The sequence below is a fragment of the Triplophysa rosa genome, linkage group LG16 (genome assembly GCF_024868665.1).
Source record: "Triplophysa rosa linkage group LG16, Trosa_1v2, whole genome shotgun sequence".
In the NCBI taxonomy this organism is placed as follows: Eukaryota; Metazoa; Chordata; class Actinopteri; order Cypriniformes; family Nemacheilidae; genus Triplophysa; species Triplophysa rosa.
The window spans coordinates 11,076,329-11,095,498 of NC_079905.1; the positions used below are offsets into that span (position 1 = coordinate 11,076,329).

The following is a 19,170-nucleotide window of genomic DNA, read 5'->3' on the forward strand; positions in this document are numbered from 1 at the left end:
ATTTTTTGCCTTCTGCTAGCCTTGTCCAACACAGCTACTGTCTCTTTCCCACAGGTCAACATGCTAATTGGAATAGTGGTTTTCAACAAGCTCATGTCTAGAGATGGCATTTCAGACAAGTCCAAAAAGCAAAGAGCAGGGTAAGTGAAGGTCAAATTGATGCCCATATCATAACCATCTTCCTTTGGATATGCACCAAGACACTCATTTACCGCTGTCCTATTGAACGTTTAAAAATATGCTGCCAAAATTTCGTACGGCCGGAATAAATTATTAAATGAACACTCGCGCATCCACTAAAAGTTGAAAAACATTGCGCTGAAAGCCAAGATATGACAGCTTCATTAATGGACTTATTGATTTGCTGGCCCGCTAACCCCAAGCTAGTTCTCTGATAGCTCTGTCATTAGCTAAGTGTGTATTCATTGTTCATGTAACTGCACATACTGACAGGATCAAGGAGTCCTTGTGCTTTTAAAATGCTCGTTCTGTTATGCCTTTGTTTGATTGGACACAAAGCTGAGTGGTCCATTAAACACTTGTGTTAATGAGTGGACTGTCACATCCCTCACCTCGAAACCAAGCTGAACCATTGAATACTCCATTCCGCTGCATGTATCTTCTGCCTGTAACCTTCAAAAGCATTCCAGCAGAAATATACCGGCCCTCCCTCTTTAATGCCACACCACAATTCCCATTTCTAAACAAAGATAAGTGCACTACATTGTTGAATCGAGCTCACAGGTCACTACTGTAAATGTGTTTCCGGCGATCATATACCGAAGGCATTTAGAGCCGAAATAGCTTCATTGCGCAAAGTGCAACTAAGTTAGTGCTTCTGTGGGCTAATAGCCTTTCTATTGTGCTCTATAAATGCGGTGTGTAAATGTGGTATTGCTGGGTGGACCACCATCCAGATGTCTTGGCAGGAAAGTGCAGGTCCTGCTAATTGAATGAGGAGCTAATCAGAGATCTGAGCTAATCCAATGACTGGATATTTGTAATCCCTCCAGGCAAGCGTACATTGTGCAGTTTTGCCGTAATTGATTTGTCTTTTTTCCACTTTTCGGTCACACTTCAGTATAGGGGGCAATTCTCGCTGTTAACAAACCATTAACTACGACTTTCCCCCAATAAACTCTTAATTTGGTGCTTATTATTAATAGTTAGTAAGGTAGTTGTTAGGTTTAGGTATTGGGTAGGATTAGGGAGGTGGAGTATGGTTATGCAGAATATGTGCTTTATAAGTACTAATAAACAGCCAATATGCCAATAATAGGCATGCTAATAACAACTAGTTAATTGTGAGAATTGCCCCCTATACTGAACCACAGAATTGCCCCCTATACTATAACCACTTTTCTGTTTCTGTAATGTTTTTGTGCCAGGGAGATCAATGCATTTTGGGAGCTGCAATGGCTAACTATGGATTTTTTTCAAGCTAGTGGCTTGTATGCAAAGATTTTCCACCTTTTACATTTAATCAGATTCGCTTTCATATTCACAACCCGTTTCTGTCTTTCACATATGCAAGGATGTGAACTGGAAAAGAGGATAATGTACCAGCAGATGGAAATGGAAGAAGTCCATTTTATAATAGACTTTAATTCTTAAAGGGATAGTTCACCCTCTTGTCATTTCAAACTTGTATGACTTTCTTTCGTCCAGAAAACGTATTTGGTTGAAGTAACCGGCACCCATTCATTTATATTGCATGGACACAAAACCAATGCAAGTAAATGGGTGCTGTCACTATTTGGTTAACAACATTCTTCTAAATATCTTCTTTTGTGTTCTGTGGAAGAAAGAAAGTCATACAGGTTTGAAATGACAAGAGGGTGAGTAAATGATGGCAGAATTTTCATTTTTGGCTGAACTATACCTTTAACAGAGATCGTCTGACTGTACATTATCTCACTTACTACACAAGTATTTGCCACACAACTAAGCAATTTGAAGCTAAATTTAATTAAATATTTGTTATTTGTTATTTATTATAATAGGAATGTCAGACCACTCTTTTGTGTGTGTTGACCAATCAGACTCAAGTATTGTAATAAGCTTTGGTTAATAGTGCTCGCTGAGGCTCATATGTATTGCTAGGGGTTTGTTCAAAACCTAAGTCCTTACTATTTAAATTTTCTCCACGCATCCCCCACACACACAGACTAAATTTAGCATTTTCATGCGGCTTTTTAAGGTTGCGTATATGTAAGCGTCTACAGGTCCATTTTGCTGTAATAAGCTGTTTCCGCTCTTAGCCGCTGACCCTGCGTGGCTCTCATTTCCATTCGTCTGATGTTACGAGCACATTCTCCAAGTCCATGACAAGAAACTGTCTTTTGTTTCTTTTACGGTCTTAATCAGCCATCAACCTTTCAAAACACACACAAAGGGATTATTGGAATTGAGAGAAAATGCTTTGATTTACAATGGCTTAATAATGCATGAGCCACATCAGTTTGCAGCCAAGCGTAGAATATCTCAGCAGTGAGTTAGTTAAACAGCCGAACAGATAGATTCCATTCAACCATTAGATTCTGAAAGGTGATGTGTGTTATCTTAAAGGGACAGTTCACTCAAAGAAAAAAAAATTCTCAGCCTCGAGTTGTTCCAAATCTGTATAGATTTCTTTGTTCTCATGAACATAGAGAAAGATGTTTGGAAGAATGCTTGTAACCAAACAGTTCTTGGCCACCATTGACTTCCATAGTATGAGAAATTGCTTTATAAATGTCTTTGTTTGGTTGAACCCAAAAGAAATTTTTTTGAAGAATGTAGAAAAGCAAACAGGGGGCACTTTTGACAAGCATTCTTACAAATGTCTTTCTCTGTGTTCATCAGAACAAAGTAATGTTTACCGATTTGGAACAACTTGAGGGAGTAAACGATAACAAAATTGTATTTTTGGGTGAACAGTTCCTTTAATATGCGGAGACAACCTATAAGTAAGCCATTTGTATGTTAAATCCCCTTTTATTGTTTGATAGTGCTGTTATCTTAAGCATCCCTTCCATTCAATATTGCAATACTGTCAAAAATGTTTCATGTTTAAACTGTTAGAATAACAGAAAGTGTGATATTATAATCTGACATATTGCTTACAAACTTAAAAACGGGCTACCATTAGATTACATTTAAAGTAATGTTGGATGCATACACCTAAAGAGAAACATTCTTTTCAGGCAGAATTGATCTGTACAGCATCAACTTCTTGATTCATAGCAGCTTTACAAAAATGACTGCCTTACAAACACCAGTGGTTGAGAAAAAGGGACTGTAGTGAGAAACTAGAAAGATACCAAATAAATAAAAACAATTCTTGAAAACATGTACCTTTATGTGGCTACAAAAGACACTTTTTACATATGAAAAAGTAGAAACGAACAGGTAATAATGTTTGATAGGTTAACAATTGTTCTGTTGGGGGTCCTGGGACTCCATGACAGTTTCCTTTCTTGGATTAGAAATGTATTGATTCTCCTTTAAATCGTTAGCATGCTTGTTACACCCCTGACATACCTTTATTTATCAATCTTAAGGGGATTGCAGCAGGGTTCATTAAAAAGTGAACTTCCTGCTTAATGACCCGAGGGAACCCACCCTGATTTGCTTTCTAACTATGCTTACACAAATGTCGGGAGGTCACGGGCAGCATCAGGTGGGCGATGGTGTGCATTTGTCCTGTTCTCTGCAGAATTGCTAAGCGATTGCCTACACACGCACACACAAACACACACATGCTCCAGTAAGCACGTAAAGTAGGTTGGTCTTTGCAGCTCCCATCTGCCTCATGTGCTTATTGTTAATGGTCTGTAGTCGCATTCTGCTTGATCTCTCCATTTTCTCATCATCTCTCTCTCTCTCTTACTTCCATGCTGTGATGTTCATTACAAATCACTTTCTCTGTCATTGCTGATGTCATTGCTGATGCTGTTCTCTTGAAATTATTTTAATTTTGTATTTCTCTCTTTTTTCACTCTCTCTTTCCTTGTGTTCTTTGTTTTGTTTGGCATTTTCAAACACTTCCACTTGCAATCCCTACGAATCTTATTGTGGTGCTTGCGTGTGTGTTGGTGTGATTGTGTGTATATGGGCGCATATGGTTTTATGTAACATTCCTGCCCATCTTCCCGGCTTCTGCCTCATGTGTGTGTGTGCGACATCCATCTCTTTCTCATGTGTCTGTTTGTGTGTGTGTGTGTGTGTGTGTGTGTGTGTGTGTGTGTGTGTATTGGGTCCTGAAGCCCGCCGCTGGAAGCACGTAGCAAGATGCTCCTGAAATGCTCCAAGTGTGGGGTGATCTCCAGTACCGCCCTGTCCAGCTCTACCGCCAGCAGCGCCATGTTAGTCTCATTCCATTTTCTCTCTTTGTCTCCCTTTTTCTCTCTCCATCTCTTTCTTGTCTTTTCTTATAGAGCCCAAAACTGACAGTAAGAAACAGAATTCTTTGAAGAGCCGCTCTGCTGCCTGCACACCCCAAACTAAGCCTGTCGGTTATTTTATTTACATACTATGCTGATTAATCACATATATATTACTATTTCATTTGAAAAGTCCCAAATGGAAGATAGACATTACATTATTGTAATGATAAAGATAAAGGCATAGATAGACTGCAAATGATGGGTTAACATATGTGACCCTGGACAACAAAACCAGTCTTATGGGTCAATGGGTCATAATCTGAAAGCTGAATAAATAAGCTTTCTATTGATGTATGAGTTGTTAAAATAGGACAATATCTGGCTGAGATACAACCGTTTAAAACTCTGGAATCTGAGAGCGCAAAAAAATCAAAATATTGAGAAAATTGCCTTTGAAGTTGTTAATCAGGGGCACTGTGGCAGACCATCCACTCACAAAAATAAAGTTTTTATATATTTAAGGTAGGAAATTTACAAAATATCTTCATGGAACATGATCTTTACTTAATATCCTAATGATTTTTGGCATAAAAGAAAAATCGATAATTTTGACCCACACAATGTATTTTTGTCTTTTACTAAAAATGTTCCCGTGCTACTTAAGACTGGTTTTGTGATCCAGGGTCACATATGTTGTCAATATGTTGTTTCATTGTAGTATAATAAAAAAGTTTATCACCTGCCTACAGTCCACAGCAATCAATTTTGCAATTGTCTCTTACGTGAAATATGGGTTCAGTCTTTGGCCATTAAATGGCATCTGTTTTTTTCAACATCTCGTAATTAATATATGATTTTCGCACTGTTTTAAGACACCATGAACAGGCTGACAGGTAGTTAAACTTCGAAAAACAAATCTTGAGACCCCTGCGTTCTTTTCAATTTAACTACTGTACTCCTGGCTGTTTTTGAACTTTGTACATGGGTCAGATAGCACTGAGCCGACTGCAGACTCGCAACAACATGAAGGTGGTCCTGGACCAAGGATATTATAGTTTAGTCAAACTAAAACCAAATGATCAACTTATTCTACAGTAGAATTGACTTACAGATCAGGGACATGTTTTTAATACTATTTTTTATATAATTAATTAATTGAGGTGTTTTGACAGCACTATCAAAATGCAAAGTACACATACACAAGCATGTAGAGGTGTGCTCTTTGAAGAACTAAAGAACCGGAGCGTGAAAGAAGCGCCACCTCTGGTTCTTTTGGCTTTAAGAAAACTGGACTAATCTCTGGTGTTTGCCAGAGGGAGTCCTGTTATTGGAATGATAATGAAATGAATGACATCGCTCTCTGATACTCTGTCTTTTTATTTGTTTTCTTGTTCATCATTTCATTATTGCTTCCTGCATTTCCCTGGAAATATGCGTATGTGGTACCATAATCTTTCAAAATTAACTTTACTGTAAAGGAACTCTAATTGAACTTTGGCAGGATCATGTTTACATAATCTCATCAATCGCAGTGCTGAAGAACGACTGCTTACCTCAAATCCTTCTTCATCCCAACCCCACCATTTCTTTTCATAGTGGACATGCTTGAACTTTTTTTGTGCATTGTTCATATATTATTAAGAATGTTGTATATTCTTATATATTAAATGAGCACGAGATCTCATGTTTTATTTAGCATAGGAGCGAATCTCTCTTTTTCTCACTCATTGCTGATGTCCGTCTCGCGTCAGTCACATGCAGGAGACTGACTCAGTGCAGCGTGAACTTATTAAATTGATGCCCAGCTGTGGGAAGCGCTTGCTTGGCTAAGCTCAGACGGACACCTGATATTTACCTAAACACGCTCTGCGTGATGCGGAACGAAAACGCTCCTTAAGGATTAGCAACTTTTTGAAAATGCAATGAGGCGTTTTGGTAGAAGTAATTTCCATTATGAATGGAAAATATTTCTCTGTTTTATGAGCAAAGTGGTTTGTGTGAGAGCATGCCTTTAAAATAATGAGTGCCTGTACAATAAATCAATTTTTTATGTATTTATACTTTTTTTAATATACCATGGTGCCATAGTTTCTGCCATAATGCCACTGTTAGAATTATAGTTTGCACTTTGTTAATGTAGTTTGGTTTGATAATGTTTTTTCTTACACGTGGTCCGTAAATGTTTTTCTGTTGCAGCATAACTGCTTTAGTGACACAGCTGGTTCTTATCAATATGATCAATTTTGTAATGATTACGCTGCATTGATATTCAGTTACACGCCTGTGGTGCAGTGCTTATTTTCAAATCTCACCAACTCTTCCCATAGCTCGACTGTAATAGTTAAAACAGCTGATATTCATCTGTTGTTATTGCAGGTGCATTGATGTCGCCCCCTTGATGTTTGGAGGATGAACTGCATCTTGTTCTATATTTTTTCACAGGGCGTCTTTATGGAGCTCTTGTGTGGTTCTCCCCCTGTTGGCTCTTACGTGGATGTCAGCAGTGCTGGCCATCACAGACCGTCGCTCCACCCTGTTTCAGGTTCTCTTCGCCGTCTTTGACTCAGTCCAAGGCTTTGTTATCATCACCGTGCACTGCGCCATGCGTCGAGAGGTTAGTAGATTGCGTATACGACTAGAACACAATGAAAACAGCAATCATAGCTACATATCGTCCCTGATCTTCAGAAACCTCAGATATCCAAATACGCTGTTTTTCAGGAAATGGAAAATCACTGTACTTTTTCTGTTTGTTAGATATTTGCAAAACCCAGTGACACAAATAAAGAGTGACTAATAATTATGATTTATGGCAAAAAATAAAAATCAAAGTTTCAGAAAGACAGCACAGCAGTGACATGTTTAAACTTACGAAAGGTATTCATTTTTATTTATTTTATATTCTTTATGTTATTATTTTTAGCATATGTACACATTTTATTATTTATTTATTATTTATATTAATATAAACCGATTTATAAATGATCTATTTATATTGTTATTTATTCTTTTTATTATTTGATATATTATACTTTCCAGTTTTTACGAGTCCTGCTACAGTGTGCCAAAATCAGCAATCTAAATATTAATAAATAAAAATATTATATTTTTTTATTTGTGCTTTTGCAGATATCTTTAATAATCAATGGTAGTGTTGTGTGTGTGCGTGTGAGCGTAAAAACAAAAGAACTGGATAAAATTAAAGACTTTTTTAAATTACCAGTCCTAGAGGAAAAGCTGAGGTGTGTTTTAACAGACACTAAAGCAGTTTTAGTTATGGCCATTATTTCATGCCCCATTTAGGAATAACACTCAACTCAAACTGATGAAGCGATCATTGTTTTAAAATAGCGTGCACAACATTAATGTAATAATTGGCTGTTAAGATCGGCCATAAATAAATCAACTGATGGATCAAACAGATTGTAGTGCAGGCCGCCCACAGTGCAGCCTTACCCAAAATGCAGCAGCATAATGTTTCAACTCTGCAGAACTTGGCTGGCTTTCATGTATCGAATAAATAAGAATGTGCCGCTGGAGTTCGAAGAGAGAGAGGAGAAATCAGTTCTGAATCGCTAAGCCATATATGTTAAATCAATATCACAAAACCAAAGGATTAGAGTAAAATAAATCCTGGTATTATTTTAGTAAATATATGAAAATCCCTGCCAAGGATTGGATGTAATCCCTAATAGCTTTAGCAAAACAAGTGAGTGGAGTGTGGTCTGTGCAACAGATCCTTATGCTGTGTATATGCATTTTATGTCTGAATTAAATACGCTGTTTAATGGTGGAACCAACAATGGAAAGCAACTATAATGATTATTTAAAGAGTGTATACGGGACTGTGGAAGAGAAGAATTTCATTTTTCATAAGGACATAAACGCTGGGTTATACGTCTGGTATGTGTACTGCTTTGACTCGATAGGCAATCATCTATAAACAGGCACTGAGATTGAGTCTCTCTGTCTCGCAAAGCAGTTGCCGCACATCATTTCAGGTATGGGGAAGGGCCGGACTCACTGGTCTTTGAATGCAGCATGTTAGCTAAAAGAAGACTTACCAGACTAAATGCAAAAATCGTGCCCCCAGTGTATTAAATAAAGTGTTTCAACACCATATGCTTGAGGCTATGCGAAAAACATTAGTAGATTAAAGTGTGATTTACTCAGAGTATAACCTTTGCAAACAATAAAAGTCATATCAGATGTTGTTTGTGGGATGCAACAAGCATTAAAAGCATCTCATATATGTTTTTGTTTTTTTCGTTAAAGGGGTGATGACATCACTTGCCTTACCGCATCTGTCACTGCATGTTGATGTCAGACATACCCATAATTTTCAGTTATTTGCAGTGTATTCAGTTACTAGTGCTGTTCTCTATCATCTGAGCTACACGGGACAGCCTTTCAAAGTTCCTGTGTTTTAAATTTAGTGGCATCTAGTGGTGAGGTTGCAAATTTCAACCAACGGCTCACTCCACCCCTTCTCCCTTTAGAAGCACTACGGTGGCTGACACTGCACCAAGATGTCATTACGTTTTCGCTTCTTTGCTGAAGGAGAGAACATATTTATGAAACGCGTTCTGTAGAGCAGTTTGTCCGTTTAGGGCTACTGTAGTAACAACATGGTGAATTCCATGCAAGGGGACCCACGGTGTATGTAGATCGAAATAGTTCATTCTAAGGTGATAAAAACATAACGCTTCATTATGTAAGGTGTTTATACACCTCTGAGGACATAGTTATGTATATTATATTGCATTTCTGTCAATAGATCATCCAAAAATGTTCACATTGGACCTTTAAATAAGTTACAGGTGCATCCAGAAAATCTAAGAAAGTCTTAGTCATCATTTGTTATTTTCATTGTTGGCAGAAAGTGTTCTCATCTTTCTACTTAGGAAGACACAGTGCTTTCACTCGGTCATTCTGTAGGCGTCATAACTGTAAATGTGTATGCAAATGAGTTGCTAAGGCTACCCTGTCGTCATGGGAAACGGCCTATCACATTTTCTTGATGAAAGGGAGTGTACTCCTCTCTACTGCTATGTTGCAGTGTCTCTGCGGTTATGTAAGCTGCTTCCTGAGGGAATGCAAACAGGCTCCGCAATGTTTGTCATTCAGGAAGATAAACTAATATCTACGTTTTATGAGAAATCTTATACAGGGACCTCTGTAGATTATTGCACTAACTACATTAAACTGATAGATTGTCCTGAGTGTGAGGAATCTTCTATCTTTAGGATATTACTGTCATTATTAAGCTTTTTTAATCACCACCCATCCGCATTTTAATTAAGTCACACAGATTTAAGTTGTATAATGTTACGGTATATAATTATACTTGTGCATAGTGACAAAGATATAATTAAAACATTAAAACCTGATGTATGTGTTGTCTGCGCATACCCAGAGAATATGTGATGATGTTATAGTGTTTGACTGGTTGTTAACTTGTTTTGTATGTCACTTTTGCACACTTTATTTTTGTCATGTGATGTAAAATATCTAAACATCCCAAAAAACAAGAAAAATGTACTTGTAAAATGAAGATAATTTACTTGAAATAATTGGAAGAAAATATACTGATTTGCTTTTGGCAAAATGTTTTTTGAGTGTGTGCTATGTGAACTGTGCAAAAAATTGCAGTGGTGTATAGAAAAAATACTTAGACACTGTATTCTTAAAAAAAAAGTGTTAATAGCTTGTAAAAGTATTATACAAGTATTAAAGTGTGGTTTTTATCAAGGTTATTTTAGTTTACTAAAATTAAAACTTTGAAAAAGTTCCTGTTCATTGAAATCAAATCAGATATTGACCTATTTTGGGAAAACTTTACTCAAGGAAAAATTGAAATGTTGCCTCAGCAGTATTATATAATTATTATTATAATAATAAACAAAAACTTAAATAAAAATTAATTAATCTTATATAGCAGCATTAAAAATAAACCAATAAATTATAAAATGAGAAAAGCATACACCAAAATTGCTAAAACTTAAGCTAATTTAAGATATGAATAACCTAAATAAAACAAAAATCAAAACTATAATAACTCTGGTTTTTATATGAGGAGGTTTTTGCAAAAACATAACTTTTAAAAGCATTTTTATTGTGTTTTATTGTGTTACTTAGTTGATTTTTTTAGTAATTGTTACTTAATCAAAACAACCCAACTATACTGTAGTTTGATTGATATTAATTGAAATGCAGAAAAGGCATGATTTAAAAAAAAAAATTTGTTGCAAATTAACTCTTCATATATTTAGGCTTCTCAGTTATCTACGATGTGCATATTTTAAATCATATAACAAAAATTGATTAAAAATATGAAAGACATACATTTGCCTATCTGTATATACCATAACTTTGACCCAACATTGTATCCCATAATTCCCCTCCTCAGGTGCAGGATGCAGTGCGCTGCAGGATGGGTGGCTGCAAAGATGACAGTGAAAACTCTCCAGACTCCTGCAAGAACGGCCAGGTGCAGATCATGGTGAATAGCATTCCATTTCATCTCATCGCACATGGGGCTCTGAGAGGACGGCCTTCTCTTTTCTTAAATAGCACGGCCTGTTGGGTGATATGGTTTCTAATAGGCTTCTCATGTGCTTTAAGTAGGGGCAGGTGGCTTAGCTAAATGTCTGTGAAAATTGTACATTAGGATGAAAATTCTGCGCTGGTTACCGTCTGCATCCTATCTTCTTTGCGGGATGCTTTTGTGGTATAATAGTCTTGTTTAGCAATCAGAGAAAAGCCATACAATTTGTTTTAATGTGGAAACATAAAAAAACTTTATATTTTGGAATATTTTTTGGAAATAGGGACGCTGTCTCTTTAAAATAATTCAGATATTTAAATTAGCTGTGAATATTCTTATGGGTAATGATATTCTGCCCATTTTTAGAGATCAGACACGAGATCAGCACCTTATGAGGGGAATGACCTTATAAAACTTATAAATATGGTTTGTAAGCCCCTTACACACTGCCTTACAGTGATTTATTCATGCATGTAACCATGGTAACCACAGCGAGAACTCTCCGCCAGTGTGTGAATCGGTTTGGATGAGAGGGATCAACACCCCAGCTGGTCCACTCCACCTTTTCTCTCCTCACCTTCTATTTTTCTATCTCGTTCTCAACCCGCCTCAGAGGTGTCCTCACAGGCCAAGCCTCTACAGTCAGGAACTGTGTGGCTCACTCCGATATTCACCTTCTTGCTGCCAAGGCTGCCACCAAAAGTGCCCCGCCCACCCTCCTCTAGCCTTGGCCAATCACAGTCACGGATACAGTCATAACCACACTCACCTTCTCAATCACAACCACGCCCATCCACTCAACTGCAACCACGTTCTCAACCAAAACCACACGCATATCCTCGAGAAGAACCACATCCATACAATCAACCAGAACCACGTCCATAATCTTAACCACGGCTACATCCACAGCCAGAACTTCATCGTGGAGCAAAACCAAACATGCGTACGTCTCTACGATTGAAGCAGAAGCATGATTGTATGTGTTTGCTTTAGAGTTAGTACTGTCAGAGTGTAGCTCATAGATATAAATAACTAGATGCCGAATTAGCAGCTGTTTCTATGGGCTGCTATACATAGCCCTGTTGAAAAAAACAGCATATCGTCGCTGTCGGGCGGAAACCTCCTATGTCCAAATTTGGTCAATTTCATATTTTTTCACAAATCGATGCTATTGGTGGGTCTGTTATTTTTACAAATTATTAACCAATCTAAAGTGTTGAAAATAGCTTAAGAGCAAATCTCTTAACTCCATTGGACACTTCAACTGTCTGAGAAGTCTCGTAACTCCACCTCTTCTTCACTCCGCGGGAGCTTCTCGGCATTACGTCTCCTGATTGAAAGTTTTTTATACAATAATAAGTGAAAATAGTTAGGTTAGATACATTTGAGTAGGTCTGTTTTGTTAAAAATCGATAGCTGTAATGCTTCGGTGCAGAAGGTAAGTGCCACGAAGGTAAGTTTGCGAGCAGATTCGGCTAATTTCCCCTGTTAGACAGCCTAGTCAGCTCATCGTTTTTTGTATTACATCACTTATAGTTCTTAAACCTTTAAAATAGAGTTTAGGAAGATGTATGTAACCACAGTTGTTAGCTTTGGTTCACGATTGAAGCCTTTTCTCTTGTCAAGAGGCTCAACGCGACCGCCGACTTTATTTGCGTGCAGATTAATTTCCGCCTATATTAGACAGCCTGTTTAACGTTTTATTTTGGTATTGCATCACTCATAGCTCTAACGTTTAAAATAGAGTTTAGGAAGATGTATGTAACCACAATCATTAGCTTTCATTAGCTCTTAAAGCCTCGTCTCTTGTCAAAAGGCTCAACGCGACCGCAGACTTTGATGAACACTGCTGGCAGCAGCGACGTCTGTGTCCGTACCATTCTTATCAATGACAGCGTAATCTCGTATCTCCCTGCTCCCAAGTCATAAACCTTGTATCTCCGATTGAATATGGTTTTGGGGAAATGTTGTGTTAATGTTGGTACACAACAGTATATGATAGCAATATAAGCAATATATTACCCCTACTTGCTCCCCGGGCGCTGCAGTGATAGCTGCCCACTGCTCCGGGGGTACGTGTGTTCACCACTTGCTGTGCGTGTGTTCACTACTCTCTGGATGGGTTAAATGCAGAGGTCACATTTCGTTGCCTTGTACTTGTACATGTGCAATGACAATAAAGTTGAATCTAATCTAATCTATAAGGTATAATACCAACTTTAACGATACAATGTTTAATAACTCAAAAAATATGCAGTTTTTTAATTTCCTGAAAAATAATGGTTTTGGAGATACGAGGATTCCACCCGACAGCGACGATATGCTGGTTTGGTATGTTTTGATGCTGGTTTGCTGGTTTTTGCTGGTTTAAGCTGGTCATGTGCTGGTTTAAGATGGTCATGTGCTGGTCCATAGCTGGTTTAAGCTTGTCAAACCAGCATCAAAATGTACCTAACCCAGCATATGCTGTTTTTTTTCAACAGGGAGGTCGTCCGCCATATTAGAACAGTGCGAGCTGGTCTGTGTTGCCAAGTCTGCGGTTTCCTGTGGAATTGGGTTAATTTTTAACTGTAGGTTAGGAGTGGAAGGATTTTGTTATTTAGCTGTCAATCTTAAAATTAATTTATTTATGAATGAATGTTAAGTTCTGTTATTTGGACTAGGGACATTAGTCTTGTGAGGACTGATATTGTTTCAGATCTGGCAAGCCGGTCCGTTAACACTCAAGAGCAAGCTGACTGTGCGTTTGCAAAGTTATATGGGTGTATGATTATGAAAACGTATTTACTGTTGTGCAAACTCAAACATTATATTTGCTAAACTAACACATGACAACAACTAAAGGCTATCCCATTTTTCGGGAATTTAAATCCAGTGGTTTTCATAGCCATGGCTGCGCAGTGTTGGAGCATTCTAGCAAACTGTTAGAGACATCAGTGGACCCTTCCAAGATGGCGGACACGTGACTGGAGCGCTCAAATTAGGCATCTAGTTATAAATAAATATCTATGGTGTAGCTGACAGACTAGTGCTAACAAATTAGCCAGCTAATTAGATATGTAGTTTCTTGTCAGCAGATTTGATGTGATGTTTTTTTAGCGCAAAGTTGCACAGTTGTTTCTTAGTTTCCAATTCCATTCCATTATTTTTTTACTTTCCTTGTCTGTTGCTGTTTCTTCGACTTTAACATGCAGGTAAACACACACATACGAGTCACTCTCTGCTGAATTTTTCCACGGTGTAATGCACTGAGCTTTGTGTTGAACTCCTTTGAGAGTCAACGCTATTGACAGCAGTAGCCAACGCTGCATTCCAATGAGGGCCCAAAGTTAAAAAGAGCGACGCAGGGACGGACGCCCTGAGGGACGCAGGCAGTTTAGGTCCATTGTATCTTTTTTTATGGAAATAAAATCTAATTTCTGGTTTGTTTGGAAAGTCAAGCCCAGCTGTGTCAGATTGAGGTGCGCTAATCTGTTTTCTTTTCAGCACATTGTAATTAGCGCTGGTGCTAAGAGACCTGCTTTTTCAATATAGAGGTGTTGCAGATGTGTTGCATTAGACGAGGGCTTTTCAGAAACATTGTATGATTGCAAAAATTAAAGTTTAATTTACGTTTCTTCTTCTTATCTCTTTTTGATGGATTTTTTAATCATCACATATCCGTCTGTAACTGCCCTCAGCTTCACCTTTTACCATACCAATGTTGTGTGACTCATACAGTGACATCATACAGTATATGTGCACAGTTCACTGTATGTGCAAAGCTGTAACACGATGTAATAATCTTTTCTCCTCTTTATTCACCCGCACAGACGGACTTTGAAAAAGATGTGGATTTGGCCTGTCAAACGGGTGAGTATTCCTGACCTTTCAATACCTCGTACACTCGTTCTCTGACATCACTAATGTATCTGCCTCTTCTGCTCGATTCATTGGTTTTTGTACATTGCGCGTTGGACAAATTTGTTCATGTGACGTTAACCCTTCCCAATGTTTTTTCCCGCACACATACAGAGAGAGGACACCCATGTAAGTATCACTTTAAGATGAAATATTCCTGTACAGTATGTATGTCATTTGTGTTACACCAGAGGTTCTCAACCATGGGGCCTTACGTCAGCTTGCCAGCAGGAGATTTTTTTAGCTGTATCTAAGTTATGGTTAAAATCTTTAAAGCAGCATTTTTATGGTCACATAGACCTACTACGCTATTACATGAAACACTTGAAACAGCTTCTTAAGGCATCTTAGTTTGATGCGAGAAAAACTGTGAGAAAAGCACAACATAATCTATAATGATGAGAATGTGTTGTTTGTCTTGGGAACATAATTTGCCATCTGTTAAATCCCAGAGTGTATAGCTTAATAATTGTGTGCTATTGCAAAAACCTAAAAGATTTATCGTAGGTTTAGAACCCATAGATATTAGACTGGAGTATTTTTTGCTTGCTGCATGTAAACGATGCAGTAAATCCAATGTTGACCTATTTTATCAGCATACCAGGTCCATGATTTTAGCTTGCATGTTTTAGTTATAAGATCTGTGATTGGCTGATTTAGTGTTCGTACCAATCACTGACCATGACCATTATGCTGCGTCAAAGGCAACTCGCATTTGGGATATTTCCCACAACAAACCGAGAATAATATCTGGATTTCGTAACATTAAAAATATTTAGTATAATTAAAACATTACAAGTGTTTATTAACGTTAAAAGAGTGCCGTTCCAGAAATTATTTCTGGGTTGAGGTGGGAAATATTTTAAATCCAAAGTGTCTTAAACGCAGTATTAGTTTCTCAATCTCACAGCAAATACGTAACTGTTTTATTATGTGGCTTATTTTGGCTAATTCGTATGTATTTGTGCGATCTCATTTGTACATTTTTGTACGATTTTCTTTCGCACCAGTGATGTTAGGGGTGGGGCTTCAGTGTTGCTTTTATCTAGTAATCGTATGTTTTTGTACAATTCACAACGTACAAATTCATACGAATAAGCCACCTCATAAAATAGATATGCATTCCTGTGAGATCAGGTTGTCGCCTCATAAATAATATAAATGGCTGTGAAAGGTCCACTGCTTTACATTTATTAAAAAAGTAGAAAATAGTCAGTAGCCTTAGGAACAGAAACACATTTTGGCCTTATCTGTCCTTTTGTTACAATCATATTAAAATCCCTTTTTTTAATAAAGAAAAGTTGAATTATAATATATTGACTAACATTAAGGAGAATTTTTGTCTCGTTTTCCGTTGAAAGTACCACAGCATTGTTACAACAAGATGATTTTACTTCACAGGCAAATTTGAATAAGATATTAAGACATCATCTCGAATTACTGTTTCTTCTTTGTTCCTGTGTTAAGTTTAGGTCTGACAAAATTAAGTGGTTTATAAACAGGCCTGAAAACAAGTCTTATTATTATCTTAAAGTTTTTTCTTCTAAAATAAACTTACGTATATTTTAATAAACTTAAAATAAACTTTTCTTCTAAAATAAACGTTTGATGTTTTTTACTGAAAAGCAAGACAACAGATACTCATTAAGAAAGTTTTCTTTTAGTGTGAGACTTCTTTTGATCGCCTCTCACATTAACTTGAACCATATTTATTTTTGACTGTACAAAATTACAGCTACACACATCTCTCCTTGAGGAGCTTATTCACATGGCTTTTCCTTCTAACCCAACACAATTCAGCTGATCGCCATTTTTAACACCACACCAACCTCCTGTAGGGCGTCAGCCTTAGCAACCCTCCAACTTTTGCATGCCGAGACCATGGGGTACTAACCCACCTGCCTGTGAATGTTGTCTTGCCCTCTGCATCCTTTGACCCTCTTCTGCAATTCTAACGTTTTCTGCAAATGTCCGTTTTCACGCAGTATACCCAAATTAATTTTCTTTTGTCTCCTTCCCATCATTCCTGCCACTGATCACGCTCTCCCTGCACACTCCCGAATCAATCTGAATCGTTCATCTCTGAAAAACATCTGGGCTTAATACCTTTGGGAACCTGCACGTAACCATCTTCAATTCTCAATTCTCCTCATGTGTCACACTGTCACGTGCCATATCACCATCCAAATTGTTGCAATTTGTTTTTCTATTCATATACTGTATGCTCTTTGCTGTGCTGTCCATCTGTGTGGTCTTGTGCACTCGACCTCTGCTTCTCTGTCTTCCTTTCTTCCCAATTCTGTCTTCTCTTGCTCTCTCTTCCTCTTCTCTCTTTTCTTTCTCTTCTCCCTTCCACAGTCATCTTTAAAGAGGTGAATACCTGTAATCCCGCTACCATAACTGGCACCCTTTCCCGTATTTCCCTGGATGATGAGGATGACCCCAAATTGGCGGCCCACCAGGAAGGAGTCAACTTCAGCAGCCTGCCAGGCAACATCCCTCCGCCTAACCTGTTGGTGCAGGTGCCTCCGCTGGGTCCCCTGAACGAGCTCAGCGAGCAGCCGCTGAAAAAGGACATCAACGTGGAGCAACAAGGTCAACACCAGCGATCTGGACCCATCTACTTGTGTACTGAGAGTGGGCTGGGCTGGGCCCGACCGAACCCTCCTACCACCCAAGATTCAGCTGGTGGCGGGGAAGGGGACTACATGGTTCTGCCACGTCGGACAGTTAGTCTCAAACCCCCTCCTCCACCTCAGGATGAGGGCAAGCCCCTGAACATAACACTGGAAGAGCCACCCTTTCCCCCACCCCCCTCACCCATGACTCTACATCCAGCCGAGAGCGAGGCATACCCAGCAGACTTTGCAACCGTGGACCACATCAGCATGAACCTAAACCGCTCCTACGGCACGCTGAAACAGCTGCCGGCACACGCCGGACACACACACTCCCACACCAACGCTCATACCCTGCAGGTCAAGCAGAATCGACCCTCTGTCCGACAGATCCTCACGTCAGGAACGGTGGAGCGTACCAGAACCCTTCCACGCAACCTGGGCAGCTCCAACACCAACGTCTCAGCTGGATCTTTGGAAGTAAGTACAGGGTACAGGTTTTATGCCTAACTTTTTATCACTGCTCTGACTTAAACAGCACCCCATATTGAAAATCCAGCTAAAATTAAAAGGAAATGTACAAATTAAAGGGATAGTTCACCCAAAAATAAAAATCCTGTCATCATTTATTTATGCTCGTGTCATTCAAAACCTGTGTATGACTTTCTTTATTCAGTGGAACACAAAAGAAGATATTTTGAGAAATGGGAATCAATGGGGGCCGATGTTGTTTGGTTACCAACATTCTTCAAAATATCCTCTTTTGTGTTCTGCAGAAAGAAAGTCATACAGTTTTGGAATGACACGAGGGTGGGTGAATGATGATTTTTTTTCATTTTGGGGTAAACTCCCTTTAAATTGGTTGCTGGTTGGTCAAGACTAGCAAAAACTGAGCTATTATGTTCTGCTATGTGTTTTTACCTTATGGTTGGTGTGAGCTGGTTGTCGCAAAAGGATCCACTTATTTTACATCTCAGTTCTATTTTAACTTTTTCAAATTCTCTATGGTTTGCTGTTATCAAGTAAAAGCCAGTAGCAAAATAGTGCTATTATCTCCCTAGCATATTTGCCTGGAATAAGAAAAACAGAAAACAAAGACCGCACAGTGCAAAGAATCACACTGGTATGAAAATGTCACAGATCAGAACAATAAAGACATGAAAACAAGCATGGATGCAGATTTGCAAAACACACCCACACATACACCAAACACACAAAACCTCCAATCCCACATAGCAACAGACAAATTATACCATTATAGTGTTGCAACAAGAGAGCAATACTGAGGCTGAAAGATCTTATTACTAATGTCTCCTTTCATTTTTCGGGACAGATTATGGTGCATCATTTGTAGTCCTTGAGACATCACACACACACGCACACGATCATCCAGCAATTCTCTCATCAGTTCATCATAGCAACGCATTCAGGTGTGCCATCTTTACCCAGAGTCCCCTGTCAACATGATGTTACACAACTTAGTGTATGCTTCAGTGTGCATGCGCGCGTGTGCAGTTGCGTTTCCGTTTATAATTACACTACAACCCCACAAGGAGGGACAGCAGATGGTGAGAGAGAAGCACAGCCAGTGGAGGTGCCTGCGAGAGTCTGTATTCTTTCATTAGTGGACTCGCACACCTTCACTTTCTCTCTCCTGCACACACAGTTGTTTGGGCGAAGGCGTGAAAGATAGTTGTCAGACTTAGTTTATGTTAAATTAATTATGAAATTGACCCCA

General features: G+C 38.5%; 1 protein-coding gene across 14 annotated transcripts in view; it reads left to right on the forward strand.

Moving 5' to 3' along the window:
• Positions 1 to 19,170, forward strand: part of adgrb2 (adhesion G protein-coupled receptor B2) — a 253,724-nt gene that overhangs the window by 212,396 nt on the left and 22,158 nt on the right. For 12 of the 14 annotated variants that reach the window (XM_057354076.1, XM_057354078.1, XM_057354082.1 and 9 more), the window contains 7 exons: positions 55 to 140; positions 4,248 to 4,346; positions 6,810 to 6,981; positions 10,777 to 10,869; positions 14,727 to 14,766; positions 14,929 to 14,943; positions 17,173 to 17,912. In XM_057354076.1, the coding sequence (XP_057210059.1) occupies positions 55 to 140; positions 4,248 to 4,346; positions 6,810 to 6,981; positions 10,777 to 10,869; positions 14,727 to 14,766; positions 14,929 to 14,943; positions 17,173 to 17,912 (1,245 nt within the window). The remainder of the gene's footprint in view (positions 1 to 54; positions 141 to 4,247; positions 4,347 to 6,809; positions 6,982 to 10,776; positions 10,870 to 14,726; positions 14,767 to 14,928; positions 14,944 to 17,172; positions 17,913 to 19,170) is intronic. The other 2 variants (XM_057354073.1, XM_057354081.1) reach the window with 2 other exon arrangements.